This window comes from Myotis daubentonii, chromosome 5 (genome assembly GCF_963259705.1).
Source record: "Myotis daubentonii chromosome 5, mMyoDau2.1, whole genome shotgun sequence".
Lineage (NCBI taxonomy): Eukaryota > Metazoa > Chordata > Mammalia > Chiroptera > Vespertilionidae > Myotis > Myotis daubentonii.
In genome coordinates this window covers 109,317,834-109,337,113 of record NC_081844.1, presented here as the reverse complement: position 1 = coordinate 109,337,113, position 19,280 = coordinate 109,317,834, and the positions used below count along the sequence as shown (strand labels likewise).

At 65.0% G+C, this 19,280-nt stretch overlaps 1 protein-coding gene across 6 annotated transcripts in view; it reads right to left on the bottom strand.

Annotated features, from left to right (window-relative positions):
* TNRC18 (trinucleotide repeat containing 18) overlaps positions 1 to 19,280 on the bottom strand; it is a 77,193-nt gene that overhangs the window by 30,381 nt on the left and 27,532 nt on the right. For 3 of the 6 annotated variants that reach the window (XM_059699362.1, XM_059699368.1, XM_059699367.1), the window contains 11 exons: positions 14,959 to 15,061; positions 14,434 to 14,639; positions 13,958 to 14,104; positions 13,320 to 13,510; positions 11,676 to 12,102; positions 9,651 to 10,640; positions 5,355 to 5,530; positions 4,666 to 4,802; positions 4,395 to 4,523; positions 2,472 to 2,643; positions 641 to 1,001 (listed from right to left, as the gene is read on the bottom strand). In XM_059699362.1, the coding sequence (XP_059555345.1) occupies positions 641 to 1,001; positions 2,472 to 2,643; positions 4,395 to 4,523; positions 4,666 to 4,802; positions 5,355 to 5,530; positions 9,651 to 10,640; positions 11,676 to 12,102; positions 13,320 to 13,510; positions 13,958 to 14,104; positions 14,434 to 14,639; positions 14,959 to 15,061 (3,039 nt within the window). The remainder of the gene's footprint in view (positions 1 to 640; positions 1,002 to 2,471; positions 2,644 to 4,394; positions 4,524 to 4,665; positions 4,803 to 5,354; positions 5,531 to 9,650; positions 10,641 to 11,675; positions 12,103 to 13,319; positions 13,511 to 13,957; positions 14,105 to 14,433; positions 14,640 to 14,958; positions 15,062 to 19,280) is intronic. The other 3 variants (XM_059699364.1, XM_059699365.1, XM_059699366.1) reach the window with 3 other exon arrangements.

Here is a 19,280-nt window from a genome sequence, read left to right as displayed (position 1 = left end):
GGCGCCACAGGCCGGGCGAGGCGCCGGGCAAACCGTGACCCGCGGTTACGCCGAGGCTGCCCGGCTCAGGAAACCTCGCCCCGAGCTCCCAGGTGCTCCCGGGCTCAGCCGCCATCGGCACCAAGCAGCGACCGTCCTGGGCCTGATCCTGGCCCGACTCCCCCACCCAGCGCGGCCGACCTCGCCGGCCTCAGCATCTATCCTCAGGGGCAACACGGCGGCCGCCTGGAAGGCCGTCACAAGGACAACGTGAGATGCCGCCCGCACAGCCCTTCACCCGGCTCCCGGCCTGGTGAGCGCCCATTAGATGGTCGCGCCAACCCTTGGCGGGGAGGCGGGATCCTCTCTATGGTCACGGGCGGCCGCTCTAGGCAGGGCAGCCAGAAACTCGGTGGCACCAGGCCTCCGCCTTCACGGCTTTCTGGAAGGCCAGCGCCGGTGGCAGGCGGACTTCCGCCCCCACCACCAATCACTGGCGTCCGCCCAATAGGGCCGCAGCCCCTGCAGGCACTTCCGCTTCAGGGGGACCCACTTCCGGCCTGGCGCCAGCGCAGAGGCAGAGAAGACCTCGGAGAAGCCCAGACAGACAGACAGGAGAGGAGGGAAGCGGCGGCCGGAGGCGCCGGCACCCGCGACTTACTGTAGGAGTAGCTGCTCACTTCCGAGGCGAACGGGGAGGGGGCCGGCTTGGGCTGGCCGCGGGCCTTGAAGCCCGCCTCCATCTTCCTGGCTTTGGCGGCCCGTTTGTGTTTACCTTCTCTGGCGGCTTTGAGAGACAGGCCGAGGCCTTTGGCCAGCGCCCTCCTGTCCTTGCCCAGCAGGCTGTCGTACGGCGTCAGGTACCGGCCGCAGCCCGCGCCCGGCTTGGGCTTCCCCCCACAGCTGTCCGAGAACTTGAAGGGGGACTTCAGCTTGTCCTGCTTGGTGAGGGAGAGGGCCTTGTCCAGCTTGCTTGCCAGCTGCTCCTGGTCGCTGGCCATCTTCTTCTTCTTGATCTTCAGCTGGAGAGGGGAGGGGGACGTCCTGGGTTAAGACACTGGACCCCAGCGGGTCTCCACAGACAAGCGTGGACGCACCCTCTCTGCCTCTGTGGTTTCTGACAAACTGCTTCACTCCTCTCAGCCTCGACTCTCCTACTCTGTGAAATGGGGATAGTGTGGACCGGCACCCACCAGGTTGCTCTGAAGAGGAACCGAGATGAGGCACACGGAGCACCGAGCCAACAGCCAGGGCCAAGGATCACGGGCTCTGGCGTTCCCGCTCTGGGGTTCCCGCTCTGGCTCTCCGGAGCTGCCTGGCGCCTCGCAGGGAAGCACTCGGAGAACCAGCGCTGCCAACGAGCCGGAGGAGCCAGCTGGATTAAGGGAGGGGGGCGGGAACCAAGATCGAACACCCAGATCACAGCCCGGCTGATCTGCTTATCTCAGCCACCTAAAGCGGCTGGCGCAGAGGCCTACGCCGCCGGCCCATCCAACTCCAGGGGCCGCAGCTGCCAAGAAAATGCCCGGAGTGTGCCTGGGGTGCCTGGAGCCGAGATTAGAGATTCCAAAGATTAAGCTCCTGCTTCCCCTCTCATCAGCTGTAGTCATTTGTGGTTGAAGTGAAATGGGCAGTTTCCATTCATGCCCCTCATTTGAATATTTTATCTCGATTTTCTTTCATCAGGTCACATCTCATAAGGAGAAAAAAGTTGGGATAAGCATCGTTTAAACAACTAAAGTGCCCTTCGCAATGTGAGCGACTAAGGCAGGTGCTGGCGTGCGCACCGGCTCTCTTCCCGCCCCCGCCCCCTGCGGGAGCACCTCCCTCTGAGGGCCTCAGAGGAGGGTGACCGGGTAGTGAGGACCGAGAGGCCTGGGCTCTAAGGGGATGATTTCAATGCTCTGCAGAAAGAAGGAAAATCAGGAGTTGGCTCTCAACCCATTACCTCGGAGAGTTCACCGAGGACATTACAACGGCATCAAGCCCTTGTTTCTTGGACCTACAGAACGGTGAGGCCGCTCATTAAGCAATTACACTGTTAAACAGCGTCATCGCGCTATCTGGTTAAAAACTCGCACTCGCCTCTCGGCCAGGGAGGCGACTTTCACTCTCAGCTCTGCTTGAGGCTGCGTTACTTTGGTCAGTCTCTGGGCCATAATTTTCTCTGGACAAGAAGGCAGCCTGGAGACACTAAGGCAGTGGTTCTCACCCTTGGCTGCACATCAGAATCACCTGGGAACCTTTTTAAAATCCTGATTTCCGGGCCTCATCCTCCGGAAATTCTGTTCCTTTTTGACTAATGCTGTGGCCCCGCCCCATAACAAAGAAACAGAATTTCCGGAGGAGGAGGCCCGGAAATCAGGATTTTAAAAAGGTTCCCAGGTGACTCTGATGTGCAGCCAAGGGTGAGAACCACTGCACTAAGGCAACCATTCCTACAGGTTCTCCGCAGCAGGCGGGCTGCCCGAGGTGGGCGACGGGCGACTCACCTGACTCATGAAGTCCGACGGGGCTTCGTGCTCGTCCCAAGGCTGGCTCCTCCCCATCGCTTTCCCCGTTCCCACGAGGGCGTCGTGTTCCTCCTCAGGCCCCTTGTGTCTCTTCCTCACGCCGGCTCCCAGCTCGTAGGCACCCGACGTCAGCAGGGGCTTGCTGCTCAGCCTGCAACCAGAGGCACCGCCGGTCAGCACCCTGTCGGGCAGCACTCGGGCCTGGCGTCCGCCTCGTGGCCCCAAGGGTGGGCTCCGGGTGGCGAAGCACAGACAGGGACCAGCCTGGGGAGACGGGTCCTGTGAAACCATGGGGCTGGGACTCTGGGATATTTGTGAATGGGAAAGAAGAAAAGCTCCCAGGCAGTACCCTCGGCTGGCTTTCTCTCCCATGTCCCTTCACACACGCTCACACACACAGCTCTGCATGGTCAGACGCCTCTTTAACCACAATGTGCCAAGAGCAAGGACCAGAAATGCCAAGGAAATCCGCCAGCCGGGGAGGGCGACCAAAGTCAAGAGCTGACATGAAGGCAGCCCCTGGCGGGTCTCCACACCCTTGGGGGCGTGCGCGCAGCCGGCGGCGTCCTGCCGAGGACCTCCCCTGGCTGCTCTAAGCTAGCCCCTCACGAGTAGTAACAGTAAGCAGCTAATTGTTTCCTGGCGCTACTCTGTCTCCTCCCACGTTAGCTTTGTATTTTAGCCACAGGACGATGCTTTATTCTATGTGCTGTTTTGTTGTTGTTGTTGCTAATCCTCACCCGAGGGTATTTTTCCATTGATCTTTTAGAGAGAGCGGAAGAGAGAGGGAAAGACAGAACATCGATGTGAGAGAAACACATCCACTGGTTGCCTCCTGCATGAGCCCTGACCAGGGCCCGGGCCAGGGAGGAGCCTGCAACCAAGATACGTGCCCTTGACCAGAATCGAACTCAGGACCCTTCAGTCCACAGTCTGACGCCCTACCCACTGAGCCACACTGCCCAGGGCAATGTACTATTTTTTATAGAGAGTCTGAGGCCTGAAAAAGCCAACACCTGGCCAGGGCACAGCGACGGTTGGAGCTGGGGCTCAGAAGCAGGAAGCGCGACCCCCCAGGCCACGCTCCTACCCCGTGGGGTGCGGGGTGCGTGTTGCCGCCCACCCGCCCGCCCGCTCGCTCTCCTCCCCAGGAGCTGCTCTCCCTCCCTCGTGGTTGGTGGGCGTGGCAGACACACCCCCTCCCCGACTCCGGGGCCTTATGAAGGCATCGCGAGGCCCTCTGCTCCCTCAGGCCAAGCCCCGCCACCTGGCGTCGCCTGCACTGAGTCGCGGGCTGAGGCGCAGGCCACCTCTTCCCCAATGGGCCTCCTTCAGCTCCTGCTGCTCCGGCTCCGGCTCCGGCACCGGGGAGACCACAGCATCCTTCCTACCCCGCCGGCGCAGGAAAAGCTCTGGTCTGGCCCGCCGTCAGGACGCCCCGAGGGGCCACACGAACTCCCGCTGCCGCCCACGGAGCTTGTGCCCAGAGCGCACGGAGGAGGTGGCGCGGGTCACCCAGGAGGGCGGGATGACACCGCCCGCAGCGCACCCCCAGGCTCAGGGGCCTCCACGGGGAGGGGCAGGACAAGAGCGGGAGTTGGTGGCGAGCCACGGAGGAAGCGGGCGTGGCAGGACCAAGTGTGAAAGAAACACTGGGGCGACTGCGGAAACCTCTCGCTGGGCTCACGGCCGCTGCTAACCAGGGGCTGCGTGCGGGCGGGCGAGTCTGCCTGTCGGACCCGCCGCTCCCCTGGCTCACCCTCTGCTCCCTGAGACCTAGCAAACCCGGGGGCCAGAGCCCAAGGGACTCGCGGTCCCCGCGGACTGACGCAGGCCCTGCGCGGCCCGCGCCTCCCTCCGGGCTCTGGGCCAGTCCCCGACCCACCGAGGGACCAGCCTTACTTTCCGCTACTGTTGCGGCTCTTCCCTCTCTTGCGGGGGGGCGACAGGGCGCTCAGGGCGTGGGTCCGTTTCCGTGGCCTGCCAGGGCCTCTGCGAGCCAAGCTTCTATGGGGTTCCTCGAGCCTGTCCCTTAAAAAGAATCACACGCTTGGCTAGACGATGCGCCCACGTCACTCGGGTCCACACACACCTCGGCCGGCCTACACCGCGGACCTACTGAGCGCCACGCGAGGCCCCGGGGCAGGGCGGGGCGGGGCGGGCGGGCACTCACTCGGACTCGCGGCGCCGCTGCAGCTTCACCAGCTCGCGCTGCTTCTCCTTGTACTGCCGCTGCACCTCGGCCAGCCGCATGCGGAAGTCCAGCTCCACGGCGTCCATGTGCTCCAGGGAGGACTTCATGGCGAACATCTGCGGGGAGAGGGGGGTGAGGACGCCGACACCCACCGGCTCCCGCCGCCTTGTCCGGCGCCCGCTCAGACAAGGGGGCGGCGAGGCTTCGTGGCCAAGACCAGGCGCCCAGCTCAGACCCACTTCTGCCCCTTCTGACCGTGGCCTTGGGCAAAACAGACACCTCAACTGCACGACGGGGACCGGAAGACCAGCTTTGGCGGCTGCGCCGAGGCCAACCGACCCGTAACAACAGCTCAGGCAGTGCGGCCACCACAGCACCCGCCACAGGTGGAGCTCAGAGACCCAAGCCACCGGCCAAGGCCCCCAGGGAGTGAGGGGCACAGCCAGCCCACCCTTCCCGACCCGTCGGGCTGCCGCCAGGGGACACGCCCAACAGGGGAGCCGAGGCCCAGAAGTAAACAACAGCTTGCCCAGGACCGCACAGGAGGCGGTGGTGGAAGCTGGACCTGGATCGGCCCCTCCGTCTCCGGGGACCCCTCAGCCCTGCCCCACGGTGGCATCTCCGGGGACCCCTCAGCCCCACCGCACAGGCCCCAGCAGGAAACTCACCCGCTCCTCCTTCTTCTGCATCCAGCTGTACTTCTTGTTGGGGTTCAGCTCCCGCGGGAGCCGCAGGCTCTTGAGCGGGTCCACGAAGGGGCTGTCCAGCACCTCCTTGAGCATGTGGCTGCTGGCCACCAGCAGGCTCTCCAGCGAGGGCCGCGCCGCCAGGCCCCGCTCCGCACCTGCGACAGAGGCAGGTGAGCCGCCGCCTCGCTGTGCGCCCGGGGACAGGACTGTGGGGCGCTGCAGCCAGCCCCCCTCGAACGCCCAGCAGGGAGGAGAGGCCCACAGGGATCACTATCGACTGCTTCCCAGTGAACATGAGTTCTCACGTAATTGACGTTTTCTCTGGAACGTCACACATGATCGCTTTTGTGACTATCCCACGTGTACGGTCCCACGAAGCCGACATGAATGATCATGAATTACCCGGCTCCTCACCCTGGGCCCCCGCCCCTCCGGTGGGCTCGCGGGCGCTGCCTGGCTGCCTGGCGGGCGCCCAGCCGCACCGGCCTCGCCCACTAGGTGTCAGCAGCGCTCCCAGCCCGACCAGCCTGTCACTGCCTCTGAGCCACTGGTTTGCTCTTCTCTCTCCTGAAGGAAACTGAGGCCGCCCAGCGGCGAGCCCCATCAGCTCCCGCGGGGGTGTCGGAGGGAAACCCGAGGCCCGCCCTGAGGTGACGCCCGTGTAACACCCCTCAAGGCCTCGCAGGACCCTCAGCGGCTGGGTAAGGCTGCTCCGGGGCAGAGGGGGGCCCACGGGGGGCTGCGTCCCCCCTCCCCCGCCCATGAGCCAGTCTTGCTGGGGCTCTCAGGACTGAGACCGCAGCGCAGCCCAATGACTAGTGCCAGCTGTGACGGTGACTGTCCCCCCAAAATCACCCGTTGAAGTCTGAACCCCAGTACCTTAGGGTGTGACCTTATTTGGAGATAGTCTTGAAAGATGTGGTCAAGGTAAAGTGGCCCTCACCAACATGACTACATCCTCAGAAGAGGGGATGAGGCCACGGAGACACAGCGAGACGGCCACGTGAGGGCACAGAGAACACGTCCGTCTACACGCAGGACTGAGGCCCACACCTGGCTCTCGGACCCCAGCCTCCGGGACCCTGCGACACAGCCTGCTGGTCTCACTAAGGTGGGGCGACCGGGGCCAGAACCCTGATGTGTGCCGGCACCCCACGGGGCCAGGGCAGTGCCGGGCGGAGGCCGGCCGGCGGGAGGGAGGCGTGTTCACTCGGCGTGGGCAGCCCCGTGGGAGGCCTGGCGGCTCCAGGAGGTGGCGTGGCCATGGGAGCAGCGCCCCCTGCTCACCCACTGGCCCCACAGCCCACTCTGAAAGGAAACCCACGGGGCCTGGAGCTCAGTTCCTTCAGCCCCAGCCCAGCCCCAGCCCCAGCCCCAGCCCAGCCCCAGCCCCAGCCCCAGCCCCAGCCCAGCCCCAGCCCCAGCTCCAGCTCCGCCCCAGCCCCAACCCCAGCTCCAGCTCCAGCCCCAGCCCCAGCCCCAACCCCAGCCCAGCCCCAGCCCCACACCCACACCCACACCCACGCACAGCGCCGCAGGGCACCGCAGAGGCCCGTGTCCAAACCACCAGCTGTTCTCCCGCCCAAACGGCCCCCCCACAGCTTCCCCAGCTCAGAAACAGCCAGCCCCGTGGATCCCTCCACATGCCCATCCTGCCAGGCAGCAGAGGTTGCTGGCCCCGCCTGAACTTCCTTCCCCAGAACCTCTGCTCCTCACCTCCTGTCACCCCACCTGGCCTGGACCCAGGGACTCGCCTGGGCCTCCACGCAGCCCCACAGCCACCCTGCTTAGGTCCGATCCTGTCGCTCCAGCTCAGAACGGCCCTCCGATGGCTCTCCACTCAAAGGGAAAGCCCCCCCGAGACTGCCCCCCCACCTCCTCACCACCTCCCCCCTCCCAGGCCACACCAGCCTCGGCCTCCCTGCTCTCGCTCCAGCGCGCCAGACACTGTCACCCCAAGGCCTTTGCACCTGCTGTTCCTGTGGCCTGAATGGTTTCCCCGGAAGAGCCGTCCTCCCTCACCTTCCTCAGGTCCCCTTATCAAGAGGTGCCTCCCTGGCCATCCCCTAGGAGACCCCCTTCCACCCGCTATGTCTCCGTCCCAGTGGAGGCACCCCCTCCTGTCCCCACCAGGCAGTGCTGGGCCTCACAGCAACACCGTGCCAGGACGCGGCAGGTGCCGGTAAGCATTTGCTGAATGAGGAGACGTGGCGTCCCAAACAGGAACCGAGGCAGGAGTGCGAAAGGGACCAGGGTGGGCAGCGGCCCCCAAACCACGGACCCTCCTCAGCCCCCTCGGTGGTCCCCCTGGAAACCCACCACCGGTTGGTAGGCTTAAGAGGGTTTTCAATTTCCTTTGAAAAAAAGTAACTTTTTTTACACCAAACCATTTCAACAAAAGGCAGCAGTGAACCTTAAGAAAACAGCGAAACACCTGAGGGGGCGGGGCGGCACTTGTCCCAGCTCCCTGGGGGCCGCCGACCAGACGAAAAGCCTTCAGAGCGTGGCCTTGCTCTGCCCAGCACCCGCCCCCGGAACAGGCCCCCGGGAAAACCCGCGGGCCGGGAAGAAACAACGTCACCTCACTCCCAACAGCCAGAAGGAACAAGGAAAGGCAAAGGCAGGCGCCTGACCAGCGACGACGGGTCATGGGCGGCCGGGCCTCCGAGGGGCCGAAAACTGGCAAGTCCGTGAGAAACACTTAGAAAACATAAACATTGCCTGGCCGGTGGCACAGTGGTTAGAGCATCCACCAAAGAGTCTCAGGTTCGATTCCCGATCAAGGGCTTACACCTGGCTGGCAGCGCATGCGGGAGGCAACCAGACGATGTTTCTCTCACATCAATGTCTCTCCCTCTCTCTCCCTCCCTCCCACCCTCTCTGAAAATCAATGGAAAAAAACATCCTCAGGTGAGGGCTAACAAAAAAATAAAATTAATTAAATAAAAGAAAAGACCCAAATGTCTTAAATCAAAAACATTTACGACGTTTTAAAAAACCTGAAAACTGGTTGGTAAAGACACTACACTAAGTGGAAACCGAACACGGTCGGCCGGACGGTCTCAATTTTAGGAACGTGCGTAGCGGCAGCGCTAGAGGAAGCTCGCCCAGGCGCCGGCACTGCTATCACTGCCTCCTTGGCCGCTGTCGCCGGCCGCTGCCGCGCTGGGCTGAGCGTGGGGCGGCGAGGCGGCGACTGCCCCACAACCCGCTCTTCACACACTTCTTGGAACGCCCCGATGTTCTATGTTGCACCTCATTTCTGTGCCCAGTCCTTTTGCTGAGGGCACCCTGCTTCCTTCGGAGGCCCACCTTCTCCTACACCCCGGGGGTGACACTCCATCCAGGGTGGAGCATGACCAGTCTGGTCCTTCCCATCTCCTGGGCCACAGGGTTCGCTTCTGCAAAAGGCGGGAAGCCTAGAGAGCCAGTGAGTGTGGCATCTCTGCCAGAGCTGCCAGGAACGAAGTGTGCTGAGCTGAGCAGGCCCACGGACCTGGAATGGATATTGGGGGACCCCGCCCCCCATGAGAACAGTGGGCCTGCCTTGAATGAGGCCAACAGGGAGGAGAGTGGAGCAAGGGGACAGAGGGATGGGGGAGAGGTGGCTGGGGAAAGCAGCTCCTGATAACTTGGCTTGGGCACCTGGATCCAGCCGTACCTGAAGCTAATTATCTAATTGCTGCTGTCCCTTGGTTCCATGAGCCAATAAATGTCCTCCCTTTTTCTAAGCCAGTTAAAATGAATTTCTGCCCCTGGCAACCCAAAGAATCTTGCTCATACAAAACTCGACCACTGACAGAACAAGGAGAAACGCCACCACTAAGAAACCCGTAGAATGGCTGAACACGAACACCCACAACCTACTGAACTGTACCCTTGAAAACAGTCATGATGATAAATTTTATGTTATGTGTATTTTACCAAGAATTTTAAGTAAATATGGGTAAACCATATCCTGGGTATTTTTTAAATCTTTTTCTTTTTAAATCCTCACCTGAGGATATTTTTCCACTGACTTTTAGAGAGAGTGGAAGGGAGAGGGAGACAGAGAGAAACACCGATGTTGCCTCCTGCACGCACCCCGACCAGGACCCGGGCCAGGGAGGAGCCTGCGACCGAGGTGCGTGCCTTTGACAGGAATCGAACCCTTCAATCCACAGGCCAACACTCTACCCACTGAGCAAAATCAGCCAGGGCTAAGACGTTTAAACCGCACAACGTTTTTAAAAAGCAAAACACCCTGCCCGCGCCCAGCCCGCCGCCAGCGCTCACCGGCCCCGTCCTGGCTCCTCTTCTCCAGCTCCAGCTCCGCGATCTCGCTGAGCAGGGTGATGCCGTGCAGGAAGCTCCGCTCCAGCGCCAGGCTCTGCGCCGCCTCCAGCTGCTCCAGCGCCTGGCCTCCGGCGCCGGGCGAGGGCAGAGGCCGGGCCTGGGGCAGCTCTGCGGCCGCCGCCAGGGCGTTCATGCCGGCCAGCGGGTCCTCCAGGCCGGGCAGGAACGGGTCGGAGCCCTCCTCTTCCAGGAAGCCGGCACTGCCGGGCCCCGGCGCAGCCTCCGGGGCCTCCAGACCCAGACACGGCCCCTCCCCGGGGGGCGCGTCACAGTCGCCCAATTCCAGGCTGGGCCGGGGCTCGCTCAGGGCTGCCTGGGCCAGGCCTTCCTCGGGCACGGCCTCCGCCACGGCCACGGCCACAGGCAGGTCCACGGGCACCTCCACGGGCTCCTCCTTAGCCTCAACCAGCGTCTCCGGGGTCAGCCGCCCCCCCAAGTCCTGGACGGCCGTGCAGGATGCTGTCCGATCCGGCGAGTCAACAGGCGCTTCGGCGAAGTCCAGGCACCCGGAGGGCTCCGCGCCGCCCTGCCCACTGGCGCCCAGCGCCTGAGCGTCCAGCAGGCCACCTCCGCGGCCACCCTCGGGGCTCGGGGTCGCCATGGCTTCCTCGGGGCGCAGTGCCAGCGGCGACTCCAGGGAGGGCAGCTCCGCAGGGCCCTCGTCCACGTCCTCCACCTCCGCCTTCACCTCCCGCTCCCCCAGCGGCTCCGCGCTGGGGCCCTCCTGCAGCGGCTCTGGGATCTCGGAGGGGGACAGGCGGATGGGCTTGTCTTCGGGGGAGGGTGCCAGGCGCTCAGGCTCATCAGCCGGGAGGGGCACGTCGGGGGCCAGGCCGTCGGCGTCGGCGGCCGCCGTGGGCTGCAGCAGGAACGGGTAGGGCCTCCCGTAGTGCGGCGGCAGGGCTGGAAACGGGTACCGGGGCGGGATATCTGCAAGGACACAGAGGTCAGCGGGCCTCTCTGCCTGGCACGTCCGCCATCCCCGTGCCCTCACCAACACCCACCCACCAGCCAGGACAGGCCCACACCCCTCTCTGCTCGCCAGGATGTCACCCAGGGGGCATCAGCCACCACCCTGTCCCCAGGCGTCTTGAGACTCAGAACCCACAGGCAGCACTTTCTCTAGCCCCTCCCCCAGCACCAGGGCCAGGCTGGTTTGGAAGCAAAACCTAGTAAGACCCCAAACAGCCCACCCAGCCTGTGTCTCCGGCCTCCATTCCACAGGGATCGCCCGCCCCACCCCGTTCAAGCCGAGTTGGGCATCCAAGTTGTTAAAAAAGTAACTGTAATACCTCCTCCCCCTTTTACTCTGCACTCCCGCCCTCGAGTGACATGTCCCCACGAGCAGGCGGTGGGAGCGAACCTGCCAGCACACCCAGGCCCCGCCCAGAGCCGGGCACGTGGCAGGAGCTTCACAGTAACCCCACCAGGGAGGCAGATGCGGAGCAGCCCAGGGCCAGGCACGTGCTTGGTGCCGACCGTCAGCGTGGCATCGAGCCTCCTCAGAGAGGGGCAGCCACTTGCCCAAGAGCACACAGCCAGCTGGTGGCAGAATCTGAATTGAAACTCAAGTGGTCCCATGCACAAGCCCACACTCAGCCACCAGAGAGGAGGAATGTATGCCTGAGGCCCCACGCAGGCCACCGACTGCACGTCCCCTCTGACACGGGACAGGGAAGAGCGTGTGAGCCCGCAGCACACGGGGTGGGGTCCAGCCCAGGATGGGAGGCGCTGTGCTGCCGTCACCGTGACTGCCATGTGGCAGGCCGGTGCTGACTGCCCCACGGTCTGACTTCGCTCAGTGCTCAGCGTGCGTTCTACCATCGCGCCCATCTCCCCGACACCGCCGGGAGGAGGGGGCAGCCTGTGTGTGCCGGGCCCACCCCCGGGGACACGGCAGGTCTCAGAGAGCGGCGGGCAGATGCTTCACAGACTGGGCACCGCCCGGGTCCCCGCCGCGCCCACCTGAGAACAAGGCCTGGAAGGGGCTGGAGGCGTCCTTCCCCAGGTCCTTCTTCTCCACCACGTTCTCGGGCGCCTCCTCCTTGCGGGTGATGCCAGGCGTGGGCGGTGGGGAGGCGGGCGGCGGGCTGCTGGGATGGGAGCTGGGCGTGGCGGGGTAGGCGTAGGTGGGCGGTGGCTTGGTCACGTCCTCCAGCTTCTGGATGACTTTGGCCTTCAGGGCAGCCACAGGGGAAGCGCGGGGAGACGGCGGTGGGCTCATGGCCTTGCCGTAAGTGCCCGCAGGGCCTGTGGCCAGGCCAGGGGGCTTCCGAGGTAGCAGCCCAGGGCCCGCGGCGGCCAGGCTGGCCTTGCCCGCGGCCTCCAGGCTCCGCTTGCTGACTTTCTCCTCCATCTCCGCCCGGTGCTCCTGGGCCTTCAGCCGCTCCTGCTGGGAGGGGCCCGCAGGCGGGGTCAGCATCGCGGGACCGTCGCCTGGTCCCCAGGGCCCCAGCCCACAGAGAAGCTCAGGCGGGGTCCAGGGTGCAGGCCGCCCACCCCACCCCCCGCCCAGGGCGGACATTCCGCCGCAGAGCGCGTGTAACAAGCACAGGATTCCTCACAGAACCCAGCAGACAAAGCCGGGGGCCTCCCGCCGGGACCCTCACAGTGAGGGCAGGGAGCCCGGGCAGGGGGGAGGCTCCTGAAGACGAAGGAGCGCCTGCGCCCGGCAGCTTCGCGGCATTGGATAGCTACCGGCACGGAGAGCTCACTACCCGCGAGTCTCCTGTCCCCAGGCGGGCGGGGAAGCCCTCTGCCATCTCTGAGGAGGAAATGGGAGGGACCTGGCTCAGGGCAGCCGGTGCCCACGCGGCCGGGCAGTCCCCACACAAACACACGGGGGAGAAACGCTCCAAGCGCCGCCGCCCGGCTCTTCCACCTCACTGAGCAAGCGGGTGACGGGAGACTAACAGCTCCCTTTCCCGGAGGAGAACACTTGAAGCCCAGAGAGGTGAAGCCACGTGTCCAAGGCACAAGCCAGATGTGACAGAGCGGAGCTCAAACCCAGGCGCCCTTTGCTGCACGGGCCACCCCTGCCAGCTCCTCCTGAGTGGCCGCTGCCCGCGGGAGGAGGGATGAGGCCGAGCAGAGGACAGATGTCCCAGACGGCCTTCAAGGAGGCAGGAGGGCAGAGGGCCTTGGGGAGCCCGTCTCATGGGATTAGGCAACGTGGATGTCAGAGGCCAACCCCAGCCCAAGGAGAGTCCAGGGCCATCAAGGGGACAGCCAGCAGCCCACGGGGACACGGCAGGAGCCCACTGGGGTCCCTTCACTGTCCCATCGAACTTCCCCAGTTCACAAGGCCACCTCGCCTGCCATTGCTTCCTGCACCCCAGCCCGGCCGAGCTCTGCCCACCTCTGGGTCTTGCTCACACTACTGTGCCCTCTGCCCAGGGGATCCTCCACAATGTACTCCTTTAGGTCTCAGGGTAAATGTCACCTCCTCCAGGAGGCCCTCCCTGACCACTAGCCTCTCATTTTCTCTCTCCCCCCACGGTCCATAACTGTTTGGAGTTTCTGCTCGTTGACCTCTGTGGCCCACCATCGGTAGGGGGAGGGGTCTTCCCTGCCTCCACAGACCCCTGTGACTGCCCCACCTCAACTCACCACCAGCTGGGCACTCCTCTGCAGCTCCAGAGCCTGGGCAGCCTGCTGCTGCAGGTACAGGAATTCCTGCTGCCGCAGAAAGTGCTGCTGGGAGAAGAGCTGCAGCTGCTGGGCGTGGTGCAGGGAGCTGCGGCCCGGAGGGTACAGGGCGGGCCAGAGGGGCGGCACAGCAGCCCGCTCCATCAGCTCCGCTGGGGGCGAGACACACAGTGAGGTGGCACCCACCTGGCACCCACCGCCCCCCTGTCCAGATGGGGAAGCCCAGCCAGAGAGGGGCCCTCACCAGGGGCCCTGTCCGCAGCTGCCTAGGACGTCCCTGCAGCCGCATGCTGGAGCGTGCCAACATGGGGCTCCCGCCCCTTCCCCCACCACACGCAGGGGCTGCGAAGTGGGTGCTGGGGGGGGGCACGGAGGCGGGGGTGTCCGTGGCCCCCAGGGGGCCCTGCTTTGGTGCTCCACGTGGGTTCTGGGGGATCCCAGTGGGGCTTCTCCCAGGACCCCCTGCGGTTCATCACGTGGGAACCGCGTCGGAAGGTCCTCTCTGACCCGTCTGCCTGCAGCTGCTCTGCTGGGTGGCCCCCCAGCAGGAGGCCCTGGGCATGCAGGACGGCCTCCCTCTGGGAGAGGCCACCACTTACCAAAGTGAGGCAGGTGGTCGCTGGGAATGACCACCAGCTGGCCTGACTGGGGGTCCCTGACGAACTGGTAGGCTGATGGCAGGGAGCCCCCCAGGCCGGGCGGGAAGGCGGGCGCCATGCCCTGGTGCAGAGATGGGGGGGCCAAGCCTAGGAGAGACCCAGGCCCAAGTCAGTGCTGGGGACCCCAGGCCCAGCCCTTACCTGCCCGCTCCCCAGGCCTCCACCCCTGGGCACCACCCCAACAGGCTCACGGCAGAGAAACTCCCTGAGACTGTGCCATCATAACTACCCTCCTGGACAAATGAGGGAGTGAAGTGGGAGGAGAGGAGGCAGCCCCCAAAGAAGGCGGCAGCCAGCTGAGCTGGGCCTGGCTCTCCCCTGCCCACCGACACCCCCCCGCCCCCCACACCCGCTCCAGCAGAATCCCCCCGCTGCCCGCCCCTCCCACCAGGGCAGGGAGAAAGGACCCCACTCACCATACGGGTGTCCAGCCAACCACATGGACGTGCTGCCTGAACGGGGCAGCCAGGGGTGCGTGGCCAGGTGGGCCGCGGGGTCGGCGGACCAGCGACCTGAGCCTGCCAGCGCTGGGCCCCCGGTCACCATGAGGTTGGGGTTCAGGCCGTTAGCAGCACAGCCCGTGGGGTGCAGCCGGGCCAGGTCGGCCAGCTCCTTGCTCTCCCTGAAAGGAAACAGGCATGGCGCTAGCCCGGACGGCCTGGGACACTGTCCCACGCAAGCGGTGGGCACCAGGCCGCTGCAAGGACGACACTGCACCCGGACTACAGAGCAAGTGCTCAGCTCCAAAGGGGCCCAGGGCCTTCCCCAGAGCGGGGCTGTGGGGTGCAGGGGGCGCCTGGCCCAGGGTCAGGGTCCTGGGCTAGGGCAGCTCCCACGCTCAGCACTGTGGCACCCATGGCCAAGGAGCCAGGGCCAATTAGGGTCCCCCCAGTCACCCCCACAGCAGGCGGAGGCCCCGGGCCCTGCTGCCCAGCCCTCACCTCAGCAGCTTCTCCTGGTCCCGGTCCAGCCGCGCCCCCAGCAGCCGCTCCTCCCGGTGCCGGGCCCGCTCGTCCCCGCAGTCCTCATCGGCCCGACCGTGCCCTGCGGGGGGGAGGGCAGGCAGTGAGCCCCAGGCCAGGGCCCCTCAAAGTCCTCCACATCTGAGCAGCTCGTGCCCCCTGGAAGGCCTGCCCTCTATGCATCTGCCCGCCAGAGCCCCCCAGGCGCCCTCTGCACCAGGACGCGCCCCTCCACCTTCCCGCCCAGAGCCCCTCTCTAACTCGCACAGGTAGCCGCGCCTCAGCAAAACCTCAGAACGCCTAGCACATGCCCAGGCCAGTGCTGCTAAGTGGTTAGAGCACCGGCCTGCTCGCTGCAGGGTCTCGGTCAAGGGCACATACCTGGGTTGCAGGTTCGACTCCTGGCCCCGGTGGGGATGCACGTGGGAGGCAACCAATCGATGTGTCGCCCTCACGTCAAGGTTTCTCTCTCTCCTCCCCTTCCCTCCTACCCTTCTACTCTCTCTACAAGTCAATGGAAAAAATATCCTCTAATGAAGATTTTAAAAAAGAACCTAATGCTATTTACTACTATAACGTCAGCAAGGCGGGGGAGGCGGGGGGGGGGGGGCCAGGGCGGTCAAGGTAGAGGGGAAACCACAGGCCAGAAAAGTGGCTGTGGGTCAGAAGCACAGCCAGACCCAAGCCGGGGCCATCAGCTGCCACACGGAGGCCCCGCCCAGTCCTGTCTGGCAGACACGTGGCTACTCCTTTAACCATCGAGACAGAAAAGTGAGACCCGAGAACGCGGTCCGTGAGGGTGAGCGAGCGTGTGGGAGCTGCCACCAGCTCGCCGTCCTGCCCGGGTGCCCCCAACCTGTGGCTGGTCCCTGACCCCCCAGAGCAGAGAAGGCGGGCCCCCAAGTCCAGCCTGGCACAGCGGAGAGGGGTAGGGGGTAGGAGCCCGAGGGCCCCCACTGTCGCCCTCCTCGCCTGCACCCTCCGCCGTCCCCCGCCCCCTCGGCCGGGCGCCCTCTACACTGCGAGCCAGAACCCAGGGGGACGCGCAGCCCCGGCAGGCGGGGCACGGGGACAGCGGTCCCTGGCGGCAGAGCCCACACCGCGTGGCTGAGACGTGTCTTAAGGGGGAAACCCGTGGAAGCTGAACTCACTACTACCTCTCAGAGGCGGTGTCCTGGGGCCACTGTGGGGGGCAGGCGGGCACTGGCCCAGGGCCCTGCCCACAGGCACACCCACCCTCCTCAGGCAGCTGGCCCCCAGCCCGGCAGGCGGATGGCATTGCTCCGCTGGAGACGAGCTCTGCTGGGGCCCGCCAGCACCTGCGCTCACGGGCAAGGAGCCCATTGCAAGGCCACCCCTGGGCGTCTCCCCTTAGGCTCCCTTCCTGCGGCCCCAACACCAGGAGCTGACAGACCGGAGCCCCAGGAGAGGCTTCGGGAGGTGGGACCCGCCCGCCCCGTCAAAGCGAGGAGCTGGGAGGGCTCGACGACCGAGAAGGCACAGGGACAGGCAGCCTGGCACTGGGAGGAGACGTGTCCCCGAGGCCGAGGGGCACCGGGCAGGCAGGCCTGAATGTTCTGGAAGTTCTGGGAAGTCCCAGGCTCAGGACCACAGGGAAAGCAGACCAAGTTCAAGCCCAGAAAAGCCAGCTGGTCAGGGCAGGAGCGGGCAGGCCAGGGACATGTCCGTCCTCCGTCTCCCCGACTTCCTGCCTCGCCCTCGTGGGACACAGAGTGCACCTGGCCGCCTGTCATTCACGCGGCTGCGGTCAGCAAAGGCCTGAGCAGACACGCCGTCCACGGAGTCCCACACTGCTCCCAGCCGCGCGGGCGGGGGAGGAGGCGGAGCAGCGGCTGCGGTGGGGGGGCCATGCGCCGTTTGGGGCTCGACCCGGCCAGGGTGCCCCGGCCTCCCGGGCCACTGGCTCCCGTGCCCTCCTGTGAGGCCGGAGCCAGTGCTCCCTCCCAGGCTGCCGGGAGGAGGTGCTGATGGCTCCTACACAGACAGCGTCCTGATGGGGTAACGGCCCGTTCCTACAGGCTGACTGCGCTGGTCTGCTGGGCACGGGCGTGTGGTCTGCGGCTCCCGGGGGCAGGTCACACCGGCCCCTAGTCCATCTCAGGGACCAGGGCCCCGAAACCCGATCCCGTGCGAGGACTCGGGGCCTGCCCCCGCGAGGACCTGAGGTCACGGGCACTGCAGCGCCTTTAGACCCTAACACCTTGAATGTGAGCAGAGGAAAAGCCCTGTTCACGAAGCACCTACTGTGTGCCATCGGCCCACGTGGCATCGAGGACGGAGGCGGCCCCGGCTACTCCCACGTGTAAGTGTAGAGCCTGGGACCCCGGGGCTTAGCCCTTTTGTTCACGGTCACGAAGCCGCTCGAGGCAGAGCCTGGATCTGAACCCCCCTCCCCCCTGCCCAGGCAGAAGGCTCACCCCACAAAGCAAGATGGGAAGCGACCAGGAAACCCGGGGGGGGGGGGGGACTGCCCACTTGGCTGGGGAGCCCCAACCCCGCCCTCCCCAGAGGCCCAGGCTGCGGAGAAACCACCGCGTCCACGAGGGTTTATTTAAGGAGGGAAGCATCCAGCCTCCTCCCAGCTGTCAGCAGCTCAGGCTCATCCCTGGAGGCCTCATCCCCAGCCTGGCACACCTCCGCCCGCGCACGCACACTCCTCTCATCCCCAGCCTGGCACACCTCCGCCCGTGCACGCACACTCCTCTCATCCCCAGCCTGGCACACCTCCGCCCGCGCACGCACACTCCTCTCATCCCCAGCCCGTCACACCTCCACCCGCGCACGCACACTCCTCTCATCCCCAGCCTGGCACACCTCCGCCCGCGCACGCACACTCCTCTCATCCCCAGCCTGGCACACCTCCGCCCGCGCACGCACACTCCTCTCATCCCCAGCCTGGCACACCTCCGCCCGCGCACGCACACTCCTCTCATCCCCAGCCTGGCACACCTCCGCCCGCGCACGCACACTCCTCTCATCCCCAGCCTGGCACACCTCCGCCCGCGCACGCACACTCCTCTCATCCCCAGCCTGGCACACCTCCGCCCGCGCACGCACACTCCTCTCATCCCCAGCCCGTCACACCTCCACCCGCGCACGCACACTCCTCTCATCCCCAGCCCGGCACACCTCCGCCCGCGCACGCACACTCCTCTCATCCCCAGCCCGGCACACCTCCGCCCGCGCACGCACACTCCTCTCATCCCCAGCCCGGCACACCTCCGCCCGCGCACGCACACTCCTCTCATCCCCAGCCCGGCACACCTCCGCCCGCGCACGCACACTCCTCTCATCCCCAGCCTGGCACACCTCCGCCCGTGCACGCACACTCCTCTCATCCCCAGCCTGGCACACCTCCGCCCGCGCACGCACACTCCTTGCCACACACTCACGCCGCCCGCCCGCCCGCCCTCCCGCACTGCCGCACACACACTGTAACACTCACACACAGTATCTCACACACACACTATCACACACACAATCTCACACACACTATCACACACAATCTCACACACACTATCACACACAATCTCACACACACACATGCACTGCCACACACACACACACAATCACACTCACTATCTCACACACACGTGCACTGCCACACACATACTCTCACACACACTCACACACACACATACTATCACACACACTATCCCACACAGTCTCTCTCACACACAATCACACACACACACATATGCACTGCCACACACACACACACACACAATCACATTCACTATCTCACACATAATCACACACACACACTATCACACACACACATGCACTGCCACACACACACACACACACTCACACAATCACATTCACTATCTCACACACAATCACACACATACTATCTCACACACACGTGCACTGCCACACACTCACTTTCACACACACACACAATAACACACACACACACTGTCTCACACACACACTGTCACACACACACGGCCCCATGGGCACAGGCCCTCGGGCAGGTACTCTGAGCTCCAGGGTGAGGTCTGGCGACATGAGCCCCCACCGTGAGCGTGCTTTCTGGGAAGGACCCAAAGAGAGGCCCCAAACCTCTGACCCTACGGGGAGGGCTTGCCCACCAGAGCCGGCTGGCCACCTCCAAGCCAAGGGTGACTGCCCACCGCTTCCACCCGACTGAGACAGGGCCTGGCCGTGAGGCCCCCGGGTCAGAGGAGAGGGCTTCCCTGGCTGGAGGGGGAGGGCTCCGCACAGAGCAATGGGCTCGGTCAGTCATTCAACAAACGTTCCCTGAGACTCACTCTGCA